General features: G+C 32.9%; 1 protein-coding gene across 1 annotated transcript in view; it reads right to left on the bottom strand.

Moving 5' to 3' along the window:
• The window catches only part of LOC114333918 (ceramide glucosyltransferase-B), a 330,856-nt gene that overhangs the window by 268,729 nt on the left and 43,031 nt on the right, over positions 1-19,096 (bottom strand). The window contains exons 4-5 of the mRNA XM_050641309.1: positions 7,248-7,363; positions 6,927-7,192 (exon numbers count right to left, since the gene is read on the bottom strand). Coding sequence (XP_050497266.1) covers positions 6,927-7,192; positions 7,248-7,363 — 382 coding nt within the window. The remainder of the gene's footprint in view (positions 1-6,926; positions 7,193-7,247; positions 7,364-19,096) is intronic.

Here is a 19,096-nt window from a genome sequence, read left to right on the forward strand (position 1 = left end):
AGAAAAATGAGGGATATCAAAAAATAATTCAAATAAATAATATTATTAAGATGGGGAATTGTGAAGATAATTTCATTTTTTAGGTAGAACCCTCAATTACACAATATTTTAAATTTGCTTCTTTAACTTCATGTGAAGTACACTGCGATGCAAAAAATCGATCCACTAAAAATTTGGTAATTTTTGAAGTTTCGAAATTCCTGAACCCGTTGTTCGATTTAAGTGATTTTTTACCACGTTATAGCTTTATTCATTGACAATATCGCTGTAATATTATTGTTGCTAGACAGTCAAACTGTCATTGTATACTGAGTGTACGAATCAAACTGTTTTTTTCTCAAAGTTCGCATCACCTTGTGGACTATTCTAGTATTTATAAAATACTGAAATTAGAACCTAACTATAGCCTCAGGTTTTCTTAACATTTTATCTATCGATTCATTCGCTTATGTTGGATACTAAAAACGTTAGGTACTTTAACAACTGGCCATGTTCGTCATCAGTACAGGGTTTTTTTGAAATAAGTGCGGCAAACTTTAAGGGGTAATTTTACACATGAAAATAATGACAGTTTGCTTAATAATCATATGTCCGCAAACGCTTCGTTTCCGGGATACGGGATGTTCATTGCTTAACCGCTTAACGTGCTTACCCGAGTTAACTCGGTTTTAAACTACGTTTCTATTTTCGTTTAACCGAGTTAACTCGTGTATAAAATATTTGAACGATATATAAGGCGCCTACGAGTTTTAACTCCTCTAGCGTTAAATAACGGTATTCCCACTTGCATGGACGCCCATACTTATGGGCAGGGGGGGCCGTGGCCCCCCTAGCTCTTCGGGTGCTGTAAACTATATATCAAAATTATACGAAATGTAATCTGCAACATCTTCACGTCTGCCACCCTAAAAATTTTTAGCCCGTGCCCACTAGGGTGGAATGAAAGGATAGGAAAAACATTTTTTTCTTTCATGGAACTTTCTAATAGCACTCGAAAGTTGCCTTATCATTTCTACAATAAAACTACAAAATATTTTTGTTCTAGGTTTACATCTTGAGGTGCCGCAAGAGCTTTGAAAAGATAGGTTTTTAACAAAAAATACAGAAAATTTCAAATATTTTTTATATTTAACCTGGTGACGTAACTAACATTTCTTAGCCAAATATTATTTCTAATAACAGTTAACATTGCTATCATTGCTATATGTACACATTTCTATAAGATTTCTTTAGTTACAATATTCATCTTGATACTTGAATAAAATGGTTTTTTGTCTCAAACTTGAGCATGATCTTCTGGGAAGAAATCTTTGCTCTAACAAAGCCATTTTTGCTTTAAGACCACAGAAGTCACGAGCTTTATGGCTCTTTTCACTGCCTGTGTATGACAGGGAAAACACGGAAAATCCACACACTGTACCTGACAACTAGGGTATCTTGCTTCATTTATAAATTTTTTAAGTCCTCGTCAGTTCTATGTTTTGTCATAGGAGGCTAAGTAATTTTATTCTACCGTCCAGTTAATTATATCTATATCAATGTAAGTCATTGGCATTAAAGTTAAGTTTCGGGACAACAAACTTCCCTACACCATTTATAAGTTCCAATCTTGCCTTCAAAAGTCGCAGCAGATCTAGCTCCCTTATATGTTTTCTCTTGTCCCATTCCGTTGAATTACTGGATCAATTATTTAGAGATGTTCCTCACAAAGATAACGTGAAAATTTGATGAGTCTGCATATATGTTTTGATCCATTTACACAAAATGGTTTCAGTTTGATATGAAACCAGACTGGGACATACACCTTCATCACATACATAGTTACAGTTTTCGGATTATTTGAAGGATTCTCTGTTGCAACATATAACCGAAGAAGGCGATTGGCCAACGTAAGCCAGCGTGAATGAGCTAATTTCCCATGGGTTTTTAAAGAAAGATCAGAAGGATATACACCACTGGAGATTGCTTTGCACATTTCAAGTAAATATTTTTGATCTGTGCTTAGATCATCCTTAATCTCTAGAGTAGGGAGGTTGTTTTGTATGGGAACGAAATTAACCACAGGAAGCTGGTTACAGAAGTTCTTTGCCTAAAAGCCCTCCAAATTCATTAAGGTCTTTAGTTTTTCTATCCAATGTGCAAAACAAATGATGCAAAGGCAATTATTCATTGGTATAGAACAAACAACATGGCCACTTCAGCGGCTTATTTAGCTTTTTTTATATAAAAGCAATTACACCATTGTTAATGCCGTTGTTAGTGGCAGTTCCATCAAATCCGACAGCTGTTATATTGGAAATATTCAAAAGATTGTCCTCTTGAAAATGCTCCATTATCTTTTATAGCTTCACCTGTTCCGGAAGCAGAAGTTATATACCCTAGCAAGGTTGATCCATGTTCCTCTGCTATTGAAATGTGCTCTTCTGCTATAGTCAGAATGTTAAATTGTATTAAGGAATGAAATAAATATTTCCTATAAAATATTTAAAAGATGAAGTTTTCAATCCTAATAGTATTATTATTAATATTTAAAAATATTAAAAATATTACTAAAAGATTTTTAAATTGAAAACTTATTGGTCCATTTCCTTGGTAACACCTCCCAAGGCTTCTAAAATTTGCAAGCCATATGGATGCTGAAGCGAAGAAGACAAGAGGGAATTCAAAACCTTACAATTCACGACCCCGTCTGTTCAGCGGGTAAATTACAACAGAAAATGGACCTAGTTACTCAAAGGAGTAAAGACTAATATAAAAATAAAATAAAAATTTCATTTTTAATTCAGTTGCAATGCGAAGGCAAAACGAAGGCAAAACAATCTTATTTTTTGCCTTCGCATTGCAACTGAATTAAAAATGAAATTTTTATTTTATTTTTATAAAATATTTCTTTAGATATGGAATTCGAGTTCAAACTTTGCCAGTTCTAGTAAAAATAAACAATGGATTGTTGTAAGTTAAAACTAAAATTATCTTGAAAGAGTAGTTTTACAGTGTGTATTTATCATTTAAAATAGGAATTAAGACATTACAATAGCTATTTTTATCAAACCAAAATCATCAAAATTTGCAAAATTTAATTGAAAATTCTAACTTTCAACCCCTTTGCGGCACCTCTAAAAATATATTGTTTGGAAAAATATTTTACTTGTGGCTTCACAATGGCTATAGGCAACTTTCTATCACTATTACACATTGAAATTATAAAATCATTTTTTTCGTTCCATCCTAGTGCCCACTCGTTTCTAATTTTAAACTTTCTACAATCGACTGCCGACTGGGGTGGGATCACGATGAGTAGAATTCTATTTTGCTGATGGCACGTTCTGCCCTGACTGTGACGTACCTCTGTGTGTAACCCCTTGGTTTAGAGTGTATCACACTGTTAGCAATATTTAACATTATTATACTTGAATAATTGCGATTTTTTTCTCTTACTTGTAGTATTTTGTATGCAAAAAGTTACGACCGAGTTAACTCGGGTGAGCGCATGAGGGTATTTGTTATTTTATATTTTTCTAATAAAATATGCATTTTTTTTACTTTAGATTATATCTAGTGACAATGGTCTTGTTCGTAGTTTATTTTACTGTAATAAAATAAATAGGTAATTTTTTGACGTATTTTTGCAAATAAATGTGTGCGTTAAGCGGTTAAAACCAGTTGAGATATGCAAATCAAATTTGGTGGGTTTTAAGACGTAGTTATTGCACATTTTTTGACATACAATTAAGAATTTTATATTCACCATTGGCGTGCGTACGGGTAATATTATGGGTCATAATACCCGTTTGTGCGCCAATAACTACTTCTTAAAACCCACCAAATTTGATTTACATATCTCAACTGGTTTTAAAGCAATAAATAAATCGTCAGTTTGTAAAAAAAATATTGAACATCCCGTATCTCGGAATCGAAGAGTTTGCGGACATTATGATTATAAAGCAAATTGTGATTATTTTCTCAGGTAAAATTACCCCCTAAAGTTTGTCACACATAGAAACACCCTGTACTGATGACGAACATGGAGAGTTGTTAAAGTACCTAACTTTTTCATTATCCAATATAAGCGAATGAATCGAAAGACAAAATGTTAAGAAAACCTGGGGCTATAGTTAGGTTTTAATTTCACTATTTTATAAATGCTAGAATAGTCCACAGGGTGATACGAACTTTGACAAAAAACAGTTTGATTCGTACACCCGGTATACAATGACAGTTTGACTGTCTAGCAACAATATTATTACAGCGATATTGTCAATGAATAAGGCTATAACGTGGTAAAAAAATCACTTAAATCCAACAACAGGTTTAGGAAATTCGAAACTTTAAAAATGACCAAATTCTTAGTGGATCGATTTGTTTGCACCGCAGTGTAGAAAGAAGTTCTTCCGCGTCTAAACAATTATTATCAGATAGATGGCACAGTTTTAGAAAATTTAGAAAAACATTTAAAATATATAGTTTGAACTATATTAATAATATAATAAAGAATGATGATGATGAATATAAAGAATAATTGAATTTAATGATGTAGGTCATAGAAATTTTAATAAATATTTTTTGTTGCTTTAGCATAAAATAAATTTCTTCAATTTATAACTTCAATACAAAGATTACTGCGTCTTTTATTTATACACATTAAATGCATAAAAGCTTATTTTAGTGCATATTTTAACTATTTTTTGTGCATATCTGCATGCATATTTTAGGGTTTTTTAAGTGCATATTTCCCGAGCTCTAGACATAACAATTAGATTTTTAGCACATTAGAAGAATTGAATTTTACTAATTATAGGTAATGGATTTTGACAAGAGCTATGGCGTTGAAAATTTCAAAGAAACTTGTGTACCTACTAAATCGGCCTAATAATAGTAATAGTCCTAAAATGTCTCCTAAGGGAGCTAGAGTTCTTTGAAGATGGCGTAATTCTATTTTTTTTAAATACCTCCAGAACGCTTCTATTTAGAAAAACGAAAATTGATACGCCTATTTATCTTCCAGAGGTAAATCGATTCCATACATTGGAATTTCGATACTACAATCACAATAAAGATACACTAGAAATAAACAAACCAAGACACGTTGAATGTTACGAAGAACACTCCCAAATCATAATTTGTATACAGGGTGTCCAGAAACTCTACCGACAAACGAAGACAGGAGATTCCTCAGATAATTTTAAGACAATTTAACCCAATTCACCTAGTCCGAAAATGCTTCCTAAGGGAGCTAGAGCCCTTTGAAGATGGCATCTTGTAATTAGTTTTTCTTGAATACCTCCAGAACGCTTCTATTTAGAAAAACGAAAATTTGTGAACATGTTTACTTTCCAGTAATGAATCGATTCCATCCATTACGAATTTCTAGTACCGGTCATAGGCGTCCGTTTTGGGTAGGGCAACGGTTATTTTATCGCATAACTTTTTTTCTTTAACTTTTAAGCATTTTTGATACTGGACTATTAAATTGTGACGTATTCTAGTACTAAAAGGTACTCTTACTTTAAGTCGGTAGGACACACCGTTTTCTAGAAAAATCGATTTAAAAGTTTTCGGTTTTGGAAATTTGAAAAAAAAATTGAAAAAAATTTAAAAAAAAACGATGTATTTTACCAACTTAAAGCAAGAGTAACTTTTAGTACTCGAATATCTCATAATTGAATAATCTAGTGTCAAAAATACTTAAAAATTAATGACAATAAAATTATGCTATAAAATAACTGTTGACCTACCCAAAACGGACGCCTATGACCGGTACTAGAAATTCGCCATTAATGAAATCGATTAGTCTCTGGAAAATAAATAAATGTACCAGTTTTCATCTTTCTAAATAGTGTTTTTTTGAATAATTTCTTTTGACATTCACAGAACGAAAAATTTTCAAATCGATTTTTCTAGAAAACGGTGTATCCTATCGACTTAAAGTAAGAGTACCTTTTAGTATTAGAAGACCTCACGATTTAATAATTCAGAGTCAAAAATGCTTAAACATTAAAGACAAAAAAGTTAGGCGATAAAATAACCGTTGCCCTCCCCAAAATGGACGCCTATGAAATTCGCAATTTATGGAACCGATTTATCCCTGGAATGTCAATAGACGTACCAGTTTTCGTTTCTCTAAATATAAGCGTTCTAGAGGTATTTGTGATTTGGTGATTTGGGTAAAACCGTAATATTTTGAGACCAGGAATCTACAGTTAAAATATTTCCATTATTAATGAAACACCCTGTATATTAATATCAAATTTATCAAATGAACATTGACCTGAATCTTTATGATACACACATTCGGTCTGTGTCACTCGCTTTGACAAGTACCGCTTCAGATTTTCGAGCAGGGAAGCCATGCTGTTTTGGAGTACTAATAGTTAAATCCATTAATAGTAATAAAAGATATTTTAATGAATAACTACGTAATTTTGAAGACTATACTATACATCTTATATAACATCTAGTGGGCTAGTTTCAATTACTACACAGAATGTCATTGAAGATGATCTGACTAGATCGAAAACGTTCTGATCTTTTTCTGTAATCCATTTTAATGACCTTTTCGAAGTTTTTAATAAATTTTATACCATTATACAAACCGAAGTTTTTTACTTTTCTTTATATCGGACTTTATATAAAATATAAAGACTTTATTTTATCGGACTTTATTTTTATATAATATATAAATTTTATATATGAATTTTATATTTCATTTTTATTTTATATATTTTAATTTAAAGAATTTTATATCGGACGAAATAATTCTAGACCCCTGCATATAAACCGGGGAAACAACCTATTATTAAAACAAATTCATTTATATAATAATTATCGCTTACTTATATCGAGGTATTTGATACAAATTGAGACGACATTAAAAATTTAAAAGCAGTATTAAAAAAGCATAGGTGAGGAAAAATTGAAAAACTTACCTTGTAAGTCTGGCTTGAAAACTATTTACATCACAGATACCAGAGTTTTGTAGAGCAGGCTGACTACTAATGGCAGTTTTCCATCCGTTATCGAGGAATGACTTAGCTATAAAAAAATCTTCAGCTAAATAACAGCCAAATTTTTTCAAACCACCCTGGTCCTCCAAAACAGTCTTCCTCATTAGTGTTGACATGCCCGTGTGACAGTTGACCCCTAATAAATCTGCCCCTAAGTACATCCTTGACTGTGCAGTACCAAAATAGATCTACGAAACAAAACGTGTTAGTACCTATGAGTCTTAGCAAAATCGTGCAAAGTACCTTTTCTAAGGTGGCTGCAAATCCAGGTCTAAAATCAGATGTGAAAGGCATCTGGTGTACAATGCCAGTTTTTTCAGTCAGATGTTCTACCATATCAAGTAAAGTATCTTCTTTCACTAAAATATCAATGTTACATATCGAAACGAATTATATATCGACATCAGATGGTCAGAACTTAATGTATACTAGATTTTCTACTTTTTACTAACTTTTTTATGTCTGATATTGCATATGCCACATTTAAGGGAGTTAGTGTGTGTTAAAACTGTTACTTTAGCTTTTTTAGCCAATAAGGTTTCTGCGTATATATCAATCGACTGTTGCTCGTATAGCAAAGCGATACAATGAGACTGGAGAATACAAACGAAACCTGGCGACCTGATCAAGGACGAAAACGATGTAAAACGCCAAGAGATGATCAATACTTAAAACTTCAATCTTTGCGAAATCGCACACTTAGCTCCCAATCTCAAGAATGAGTTTTGATCACAAGACAAGTTAATGTAAGTGTCAGAACGCTGACGAGAAAACTTAAAGGGTTGGTTTAAATCCATGAATCAAATTTTGTTGTCCGAAAATTTGTCCGAATTTTTATTGCGTTTAGTAATTATAGAGGTTTCTAAACTTTGGTCCGTCCGACAACTGGAGTAGCATTAAAAATTTGTCGGAAAATATTACCAGTAAATTGTAGGTATTTTTATCAATCCTGCAATAAAAAACCATGACTCCATAGTGGGTCCCCGGTGGGGGGGCGTACGCATCATAAAGGGTCATACAATTTATACCCTCACAGCTGATTTCTGCAGGAAAAATATTTACAATTAACTGGTAATATTGTCCGACAAATCTTTAAGGGCACTGGATTATTTCGTCTTCTTCCCGTTCTTGCGTTCAGATCGCTCATCAATTATTAATATTTCTCACTGATTGCCTATTTTTCAGTATCTCTTGCAGTTGTTGATAGAATGTATCTTTTTCTTGTACTGACGTATCTTCATTGTTTAATTTCATGTGAATAGGATCGATTATATTGGTACCCTTATAAACGTAACTGTTAATTTGTGTTATTGACAGTGAATTGTTATGGCGGTGTATGGTGCTTACTAGTAATAATAACTTTCTTTTTTAGTAGAGGATCCGATATAAGTTCGATTTGTACCGATCTGTTTAATGGATAAAAATTATTGGATATGTAATTTAACATGTTAACAATTACAAAAATCAAGGGTAGCCCGATCTAATCTTGTTCTAACGGGTGAAGTCGAGTTCGCTCCGCTTCGTTCAGGTATATTTTAGAAGGGTACGAATTGGCTCCCGCATGAATGCGGGTAGGCTCTCATATAATCGCGGAAACATTAGACATTGTTGCCAAATCGTGTAATATTTATACTTCTTAGGAAATTTACATAGTGATATAGACTTTTTATAGGAAAATTATACTTTTAGACAAATACTTTTAGAGTTTGTTTTAGTTCAACATTGGCATATGTGGCAATTTTAACACAAATTATCGGTGTAGGCCGGTATGCGCTCGACCGTTTTGCGCTCTTACCTGAAATCGGCCGGTTTGCGCTCTACACTCTAATACCCGAAAGTTAAGTTAGGACCGAAGGGTTAGGTCTTCCTCCTTTCCCATAGATATTTCTAGGAAGGTACCTGTTTCTAACAAAAAGAGAAAATTTGAAAGAAGTGACAACGCTGGGTGATATTTTCGACATGTTTAGGTAAAATAAATTTTGTCTATGGGAGCCAATTCGGACTCTACCTTTTTTAGTTCAGGTAAAATTCTTACCATTGGGAGCGAACTCGACCCCGTCCGTTCTAAATATAATTAATTAATAATTAAAAAATGACAATTTTTTTATGAATTTAAAAAAAATTCAACTCGGGCAGATATTATTTCAGATTTTTTGGGTCATTCTAAAAAAAGATTTTTTGTAATTTTTCTCTAAAGTTGACCGTTTTCGAGTTATAAACAATTTAAAACTGAAAAAAGAACGAAAGATGACAATTTTAAAGGCTCAAAAACACAAGTAAAACATATCATTTTTGTAATCAAGTACATATTATGTAAATTCAAGGTCAAACCTTTTTCTATCAGGTCTCGATAAGAATTTTAGCCATGTTTTAATAGGTTTGTTCGTAGTACGATCCAAACGATCAGCAACCGTTGCCAATCATCAGACGCATGCGCAGTTAACAGTTAGCGCTGCGCAGTTAACAGTTATGAGTTCGTAGATTACGAACGCGCATGCGTCTGACGGTTGGCAACGGTTGCTGATCGTTCTACGAACAAACCTATTCTAAAACATATTTTTTTAATTGTTAATGAGGAAGGTTTCTTATGGGCATTAACAACTAAAAAACAATGTTTCAGAATGAATAAGTCCAAAAGACTTATCAAGAACTGATAGAATAAGGTTTGAACTGGAATTTAGGTACTTCGTAATTTCAAAAATGATATTTTATTCGTATGTTTTTGAGCCTTGAAAATCGTCATCTTTCGTACTTTTTTCAGTTTTAAATTGTTTATAACTAGAAAACGATCAACTTTAGAGAAAAATTACAAAAGACCTATTTTCCCTAAAAGATAAAATTAAAAAATCTGAAATAATATCTGCCTGAGTCGAATTTTTTTTTATTTATAAAAAAAAATGTAATTTTTTAATTATTAATTAATTATAGTTAGAACAAGATTAGATCGGGCAACCCTTGTTTTTTGTAATTGTTAACATGCTAAATTACATATCCAATAATTTTTATCCAATAAACAGATCGGTGCAAATCGACCTTATATCGTATCTTAGACTATTATTTTTAAATATTGTGTTTATATCGAATTAAGCCACAATTGATTGTAACGACACTTGCATTTTTAACTAAAAATTTAACTTTTCGATTTCCTCTCCGGAAATAGTTTTAAAAAAAGATTGTTTTTCTTTTCTTGAATCGTTAGGCTACGGCTCCACGGGCGAGAAATTGACGCTATCAGTAGCAGTAAAATGAAGAGTGATGAATGAAACCAACAGCGATAATACTGGGCGGCTCCACGAAGCTGTACATTGTCGCTCAAGATCGGGAAAAGGCGCGTCGTCAAGGTCATGTCGCAGATGGATAGGTCCAGACCTATTTTTACAGTAATTTACAGGGGCGGAAGTAAATTGAGTCCCATAAATATATCTAAATTAAGAAGGGTCAAAATATTTTGATGGTCGAATTGAATCCCGGGCATCGTAATCCTTCTAATTACCTTTAAATAGCTTTTAATTTGTAAGTATTTTATTAGTTATGCATTTATGATAATCAAATATAAAATGTAATACATACAGTGCGCTGGAATAAGTGTTACCCCCCTTATTAACTTATTTATTTTTAGCACATAAGCAAAACGCTGGGACAGGTCGAGTTTTAAAATAATCATAATATATTATAGCATCAATGTTTCGAACTTTACGCGATCCCTCTTCAGGTGACAAGCATAACTTTGATTTTTTTAAGGGGGGGGTATGGTTTGAAATATTTAATTTTTTTTATTATTTCAAATAAAAGTGCATACTTTCAAGAATACTCTCTGAAAATTTCAAAATAATCAGAGTAAAATTAGCAGAGATAGAGCGTGTTGAATATCCCCACCTTCGACTCGCTTTGCCGCGACTTCGCGCCAGCACGCCTGAGCGTAGTGAGAAACGTTAAACAACTGTTCGCCTTCTCTTTTGTAGATTACTCCTCGATTCAAAAAACATATTTCAATGTGCAGCACTTTACGATTTGGCAGACAAATAAGAAGATGAAGATGCAGTTGTCAAAACTTTAAACGCATTTTTCTCAAAACTGATTTTTCAAATGCGGTGGACATTGTAACTGAAAAACTACTCGGCCGATCTACCTGATATTTTGCACATATTTTTTGAGACATTTCATGAGGTAACAACGTCGAGATATTTTTCTTTTTTTGCTTATTTTTTGTTCAACAATAGTAAATCTGTTGATTTTCACAAAATGTTTACCAGAAATTTCATTTTTTGATTTCTGAGTGATGCCAAAAATTCAAAAATCATTATAAATAAAAAAAACTCGATTGTGATCTCGTGAAACTCATAGTCTAATTAAATCTTTTTGAATTTTTTGTTTCGTATGATCTAGTGACGAGTTCTGATGTCCACCGCAAAATCCATTTTTTTGTGAGCTGCCTGTCAAAATTTGTCACCAATGGCTTACTTTTTAATATTTTGGATTGCATTTTTTTCTAAATGTTCTTAGAATTGTACTAAATATGTTTATTTAATTTAAAAATAAAATAATTGTACCATAGCTTCGAATAAAAATTATATTTCAAACCATACCCCCCCCCCCTTAATTGGAAAGTACATCATGTGACACCTTATTTAAAAGCTTTTGAAATACTGATTACAAAAATGGATAATACTTTAATCCTATTTGAGAGCGTAGGCGCAAAATTTTGATCTAAGTCTTTTTAAACGCATTAATTTTTTTCAAATCTTGAGAACCAATAAGTATTTTTGAAAAATTTAAACACAGAATGAAAGATTACATTAATACGGAGGGCTGAAAGTCCTTAGAATAACTAAGAAGTTTCATTTGAATGATATATTTGAAATGAAAAATCAGACTATATTTTCTCTTTTTTTTACCCCTGTGACTTATTAAAATAAACATTATAGACGTTCTCAGGGGCTTTTGACCCTCGATAATACTGTAATATTTAATTCTGCGTTTAAATTTTTCAAAAATACTTATTAGTCTTCTCAGGATTGGAAAAAAATGAATGCATTTAAAAAGAATTCGATCGAAATATTGCACCTACGCTTTCAAAAAGGATTAAAGTATTATACAGTTTTGTAATCAGTAGTTCAAAAGCTTTTAAATGAGGTGTCACATGATGTACTTTCTCAGTTAAAAAAATCAAATTTATGCCTGTCACCTCAAAATGTATCGCGTAAAGTTCGAAACATTGATGCTATAATATACTATGATTATTTTAAAATTCGACCCGTCCGAGCGTTTTGCCTATATGCTAAAAATAAATAAGTTAATAAGGAAGGGTAACATTATAGAGCTCGATCTATCTGTATACGATAATGTTTGAGTTGATTGCCAAAATGAATTCTGTGAAAGTTGTTCTTAGTGAAAAAGGTAAACAATTGATTGTGATAAATGGCTTCAAATATCGTTTTCACAAATCTTTAAAAAATGACGGCATGATGACAAGCGTTGAATTTTTTGTGCGCAGACGAAAGAAAAATGTAAAGCAATTTTAAAAACCCACGGGGACAACGTAGTGACGGAAATTATGGATGACCACAATCATTGTGAATTAAACGAAGATGTGCTCAATCGTCAAATGTTAAGTAACTCCTTGAAGATGTCAGTGGACCTATGAAAATGGGTGATATGAAGTCCCGTCTGCAAAATTAGCATAGACGCCCTTCGGTTTTTTTAATTAGTACAATATTTTGTTTAACATGTATACAGAAAAAAGCTCATTTTGGAGCCCCTCAAATAGGAGCACCCGCCTGCAGTGCATCCATCGCAGGCCCGTTATCGCCGACCCTGCATGGAACCACTACAAACCAAGATGCGGCGCTATGCATGTTGTAAATTGTCGTTCTCGCGGAGCCAAGATTTTACAGCTGTGCTGCTGCCGTAATTTTACCGCTACTGCTAGCGTCAATTTTTCGCCCGTGGAGCCGTAGCCTTAGTAAGTAGTCACAATATAGCTTGTATTGATCTAAAACTTCTGATATTAATGCAATTAAATAATTTTCCATCGACTTTCTAAAATCGCCTCTAGTCGTAATAACAGGTTATGTGCATCTATAAAACAACAAGGTCGTGGTATAAATATTGCACCACTCTTTCTACGGAATATCGGATTGACAAGAAAATGAATTAAAACCCAAAATTGACGTAGATCTTTGAGTACAATAATACAGGGTGTAACAAAAAGACAGGTCCTAAATTAAATCACATATTCTGGGACCAAAAATAGTTTATTTGAACCTAACTTACCTACCTACCTTAGTACAAATATGCACATAAAAAAGTTACAGCCCTTTAAAGTTATAAAATTAAAATCGATTTTTCCCAATATATCGAAAACTATTAGAGATTTTTTATTGAAATTGAAATGACATGTGGCATTCTTACGGCAGGAACATCTTAAAAAAAATAACGGTGAAATTTGTGCCTCCGTCAATTATTTGTGTACGTTCCAATTAACTTATAATTGTGGTACCATTAGTTAAACACAATGTTTTTAAAACTTTGTTGTCTCTTAGTACTTTTTCGATAAGCCAGTTTTTATCGAGATATTTTGAACATTTGTAAAATCCACCACTTATTTTTATATGGTAAGAAGATAGAGACCTGGTAATAAATATTATGAAAATATTAGTATAACAATTCACGAGGGGGGTATAATAAGACTGATTCCAAAATATAGAGGTTATAAAAAATATAGAGGTATTAACATGTTTTCTTCCAAAGTAACTGGACTATTATATAGATCGCGCCTTATAGAACAACTTTTCAAATTTTTAAACCAATTTTATTACCAAATATTGTAGTTCCACAATATCTTTCATTAATCTGCTATTAACATAAATTAAACTATTACGTGTAAACTACAGGCATTATAGACTAACAGCTGGAGGTCAAAAATCATCGTCATAAGCATAAGTAATACGTTCTTTGTCCTGTGAAATGCCGTCCATTGTACACCTGGTTCCAAAAAAAACTGATACGACTCTTGACGCGTATTTTGTAGAAAATTGAGCAGTGTATTTTGAAGGATAAATACTTAATATTTACATACTGTCAATGTCACTGCCAAATCTTAAAATTTGTCAGATAGCTTATTCTGTTCCACGGTTATTAGACTTTATTATTAATCTTTATTATTAATACTTTCTCCGCAACTGAGGGTATCTTATCAACTGTATTGTTTTTAAACAATAGATGATAAAATAAAAATATTGACAGTTCAAAAATGTGAACATTATTCCATTGTGTGTGGCCTAAGTTTGGGCTGAAAACTGAAATGTATTACATTTTTACAAAATTTTGGAATATGTTTAATTACGTAGACCAATTTTAACAGTTGTTTTCAATACAGATTTGAATCATCTACAAATAGTTTCTAATGTCTTTTGATGTCAAATAATTAGGGAAGCTGGAATTCAACAGTTTAGAATTTTACATTGAGTTAATGCAAAATTGTGACGCATGTCAAAATTCTCAATGTATTTTAATTGTATTCATTTTTTTTTCGAATCCTGAGAAAGCTAATAAATATTTTTGAAAAATTTAAACTCAGAATGAAAGACTACATTATTACCGAGGGCTGAAAGTCCCTGAAAACTTCTATAATATTTATTTTGATAAGTTACAGGGCTGAGAATAAAAAAAAAGTGTGATATTTAATTTCAAATATTTCATTCAATAGAAACTGCTTGTTTATTCTAAGGGGCTTTCCGCCCTCGGTAATAATGTAATCTTTCATCCTGCGTTTAAATTTTTCTAAAATACTTATTAGTTTTTTCATGAATCAGTTGTTTGTTTTTGTTTATTTTATTATTTGTCTGTCATAATAAATATAATGTCAGATCAATCAAATACACTGCTCAACATGATGAAATCTTACTAAGAGTCGTATCAGTTTTTTTAGGAACCGGCTGTACATTGATAATAATTGTGATCCCTTGCAGGCTGGCACCTCAGAGGATACAGGAAGTAGCAATAAGGGGTGTGAAAGTGGAAAATTAGTGGATACAGGAAGTAGCAATAAGGGGTGAAAGTGGAAAATTAGTGGAGTCACTGAAGGTTTTCACCTCCGATTTGATGCGATCGTTGATACATCAACATCATTATCAAAGACAACTCAACGAAAATTTAATTTGGGAAAATATCGGTGAGAATGTCGATTAGGGCTTAAATAAAATCATAACAACAGTAAAAGAAATCTGTGTGAGGAATTTACAAGGCAGCTCAAAGCTAAAAAAGCAGGCTTAGATGACGAAAACATATTGGATTTGATGGAACAACGGCGACTAGCGAAAAACAACGAAACCTTTATAACAGCATACAAAAATAAATTCGACGTAAAATACGAGAAGCAAAGAGTCAACATCTAGCCAAACAGTGTCATGTCATTGAAGAACTTGAAAACAGATAACAGGTATAAAAGAGTGAAGGAGGCGGCTGGTAACTCCATAAGAAACAAACTGCATTGCTATTCTTTTCGTCAAGATATAAGAAATTTGACCTGACGCTGGTGGGATGTCCCTACCGATTTAGTATCATAATAAATAGTTGACGTTACTAATCCCTCAATTGTCTTTGCGACGGGTGGCAATAGTTTTGGAACAGCTACTAGGGCCGTACTTTTTATTATTTACAGAAATGACTCGTTGCCTATCAATGCAAATAAATTATTAAAATTAAAATTTCTAGACAATGTATTAACTCACTTTGACTGAGTTTTTTTACCAAGACATAAACAATAATGTATAAAACTGTACGTAATTTAGATGTACAGGACATAAGTATTTCATTTTTTTGGCAATTATAATTAAGTTTATCTGTAAGAGTACCGTATTTTATTAATTTTTACCATATTCTCCGGCTAACCCGGATTTTCGATAACCCGGATCGGCCGCGGTCCTGATTAATCCGACTTATCGAGGTTCCACTGTACCTATAACTACATAGATATAAATACGTAATAAATATAATGATATGATATTTAAATTTATATTTATTATTCCAACCCCATTAAAATATTATATCTACTTGAAGACTTGAATTTTTTTTGTTAAGGGGATGGATACGAACTTTCGGCTTTAAGCCGTTACGTTATTACCGAGGGCCGAAAGTCTCTGAAAACTTCTAAAATGTTTATTTTAATTAGTTACAGGGGTGAAAAACTAAGAGAAAATTTAGTTTGATTTTTAATCTCAAATATCTCATTCAAAAGAAACTTTTAATTCATTCCAAGGGACTTTCGGCCCTCGGTAATAAAGTAATTTTTCATTCTGCGTTTAAATTTTTTAAAAATACTTACATATTAGTTTTCTCAGGATTCGAAAAAAATGATTACATTTAAAACACATTGAAAATTTTGACAGGCGTCAAAATTTTGCATTTGTTCCTTTCCCCTTAATTTTAGCGAATCCGCTCCTGGAGGGTTTGTTGTTTGTTATTATGATACTAAATCGGTAGGGACATCCCACAAACGCCAGGCCAGATTTCTTATATCTTGACGCAAAGATACAACATGACATGGTAAAGTAATATTTGAAGGTCGGACTGGTTCCGAACTCGCAGTTCGGTTACCGCGAATGACAAAATCTGACAAAATCCTGGACTAGGAGTTCAGAACTCGGTTACCGCGAACGCTCTTTTTTAAAGTGCGCATGCGAAGTAATCCTGGACTAGTCCAGGATCCTTACCGCGAACGAAACTATAATTATCAATATACAATGGACGCATTTCACAGGACAAACTCCATATTACTTATGACGATGATTTTCGACCTCCAGCTCTCCGTCTATTAGGAAGACAAAAATAACTGCATTTATGATAATGAGCTTACATAAATAGGTTCGTTGATAACACTCACTTAGCCGACTACGTGGTTTTATGCATGGTTGTCTACTATTACAGAATGACCTCTACCTAACACGTAAGAATGTGTAAAAATCAGTATTTTGTACTTTTTTATAATTATATTTGATACGGTAGTGTAGTGTAAGGTTGCTGGTGTCTGGTTTTCCCAGACATTTTATGATTTCATTACAAAATTACCTACGATGTTTATCATGGGGTTTGATTTTGTGGGAATTCTAATGTGTAAACATAGATAATTCAAATAATAATTATTATGATAATATTGCATTATTTGCATATAAAATTATATTTTAATACAAACATTTCGATATCATTTCAATATTATTTCGGTTCACGAAAAGGATGCCAAAAAGAGATGGAGAAAGTACTTTGATAGTTTATTAAATGAAGAATTTGACAGACAGCCTGTGGAGTTACGGAGACAGTAACAGAAATGGTCACCAAAATAACAAACGAGGAAGTGGCTCAAGCGCTTCAAAAAATAAAGAAAGGAAAAGTAGTCGGACCAGATGATATTCCTGAGGAAGTATGTAGAGTGTAGAGCATTGAGAGAGACAGGAACAAGTTGGCTAGCAGGTTTATTGAATATAATTATGGAAGTTGGACAAATGCCAGACGAATGGAGAAGCAGTATACTAGTACCTGTCTACAAAAATAAGGGAGATACACAACAATATACAAACTACAGGGCTATAAAACTGCTTAGTCACACCATGAAAATATGGAAGAGAGTAATTGATAGACGGATACGTGAAAAGACCGAAATATCCGATAATCAATTTGGCTTTATGCAGGGCAGATCACCAACAGATGCAATTTTCAATATAAGGCAGTTGATGGAAAAATACAGGAGTAAAGAAACAAATGCTAATATGGTATTCATTGATCTTGAGAAAGCATATGATAGAGTTCCTCGAGAGATTCTGTGGTGGGCACTCAATAAGAAAGGAGACCCTGGTGAATATGTAAACATTGTGACAGATACGTATGAGGGAGTAACGACTAGTGTTAGGACAGGTGTGGGAGAGACTGATAAATTTCATGTGAAAGTAGGATTGCACCAAGGCTCGGTGCTTAGTCCGTATTGATTCTCATTAGTTTTGGACCAGATAACAGCGAAACTATAGCGTAACATTATAAGGTGCTTAATGTATGCTGATGATGTCGTGTTAGTAGGAAATAGTGAAAGAGACTTAGAACCAAAACTGGAACAGTGGAGACAAGCTCTGGAGGAAAAGGTTTAAAACTTGGTAGAACAAAAACAGGGTATTTGGAATGTTCATTTAAAGATGGAGTTACTACAAATAAAATGGTATTTTTGGATGGTGAAATGATTGTCAAAAGCAATAGTTTTAAAAAAAACTCATACAGAAGTAAAAACTTCAAGTTGTATACTGGTATAAAATGGTTTATTGGTCAGTTTATGGTTCAGTTGGTCTGTGCCCATTGAACTGGCAAGTACCTAGTCTTTCGAGCAGGGAAGCATGTTGCCCTTTAAGCATGTACTAATTTAATTCTTTAACATCGACTGGTATTCACCATATTTTATCTAAATCTATCATGTAAACCAGAGGTTCTCAATCTGCGGTACATGTACCACTGGTGGTACATATCATTATTGGCGGTGGTACACAAAACACAGAAAAAATTAAAATAGTAGTACTTAGTAAGTATTGATAATACAATTTAAAAATATAGGTGGTACCAAAAATAATAAAAATAACTGTAGGTGGTACATCACTCAAAAAGGTTGAGAACCGCTGATGTAAACCATATATTATGATGTTACCACTCTAATTGGTGTGCTAGTTTCAACTACTCAGCAGAATGCACTGAAGATGTTCTGAATTAGAACGAAAACGTTTTGCACGACTTTTTATGAAGTTTTTTAATAAACCATTTTATACCAGTATACAACTTGAAGTTTTTACTTCTGCATGAGTTTTTTTTAAACTATGGTATACAGCCAACTATTGGAATTTTTCCATTGATTTCAATAGTTTTAAGTACCTGGGATCGGTATTACAAAGTAATGGAGAAATAGACGGAGATGTATGCAGTAGAATTAGGGCTGGATGGATGAAGTGAAAGGAAGCGAGTGGTGTGTTGTGTGACAGAAAAATTCCAGTTGAAGGGAAAATTCTATAAAACAGCTATAAGACCTTCTATGATGTACGGAACTGAATGTTGGGTAGTGAAAC

Source organism: Diabrotica virgifera, chromosome 10 (genome assembly GCF_917563875.1).
Source record: "Diabrotica virgifera virgifera chromosome 10, PGI_DIABVI_V3a".
In the NCBI taxonomy this organism is placed as follows: domain Eukaryota; kingdom Metazoa; phylum Arthropoda; class Insecta; order Coleoptera; family Chrysomelidae; genus Diabrotica; species Diabrotica virgifera.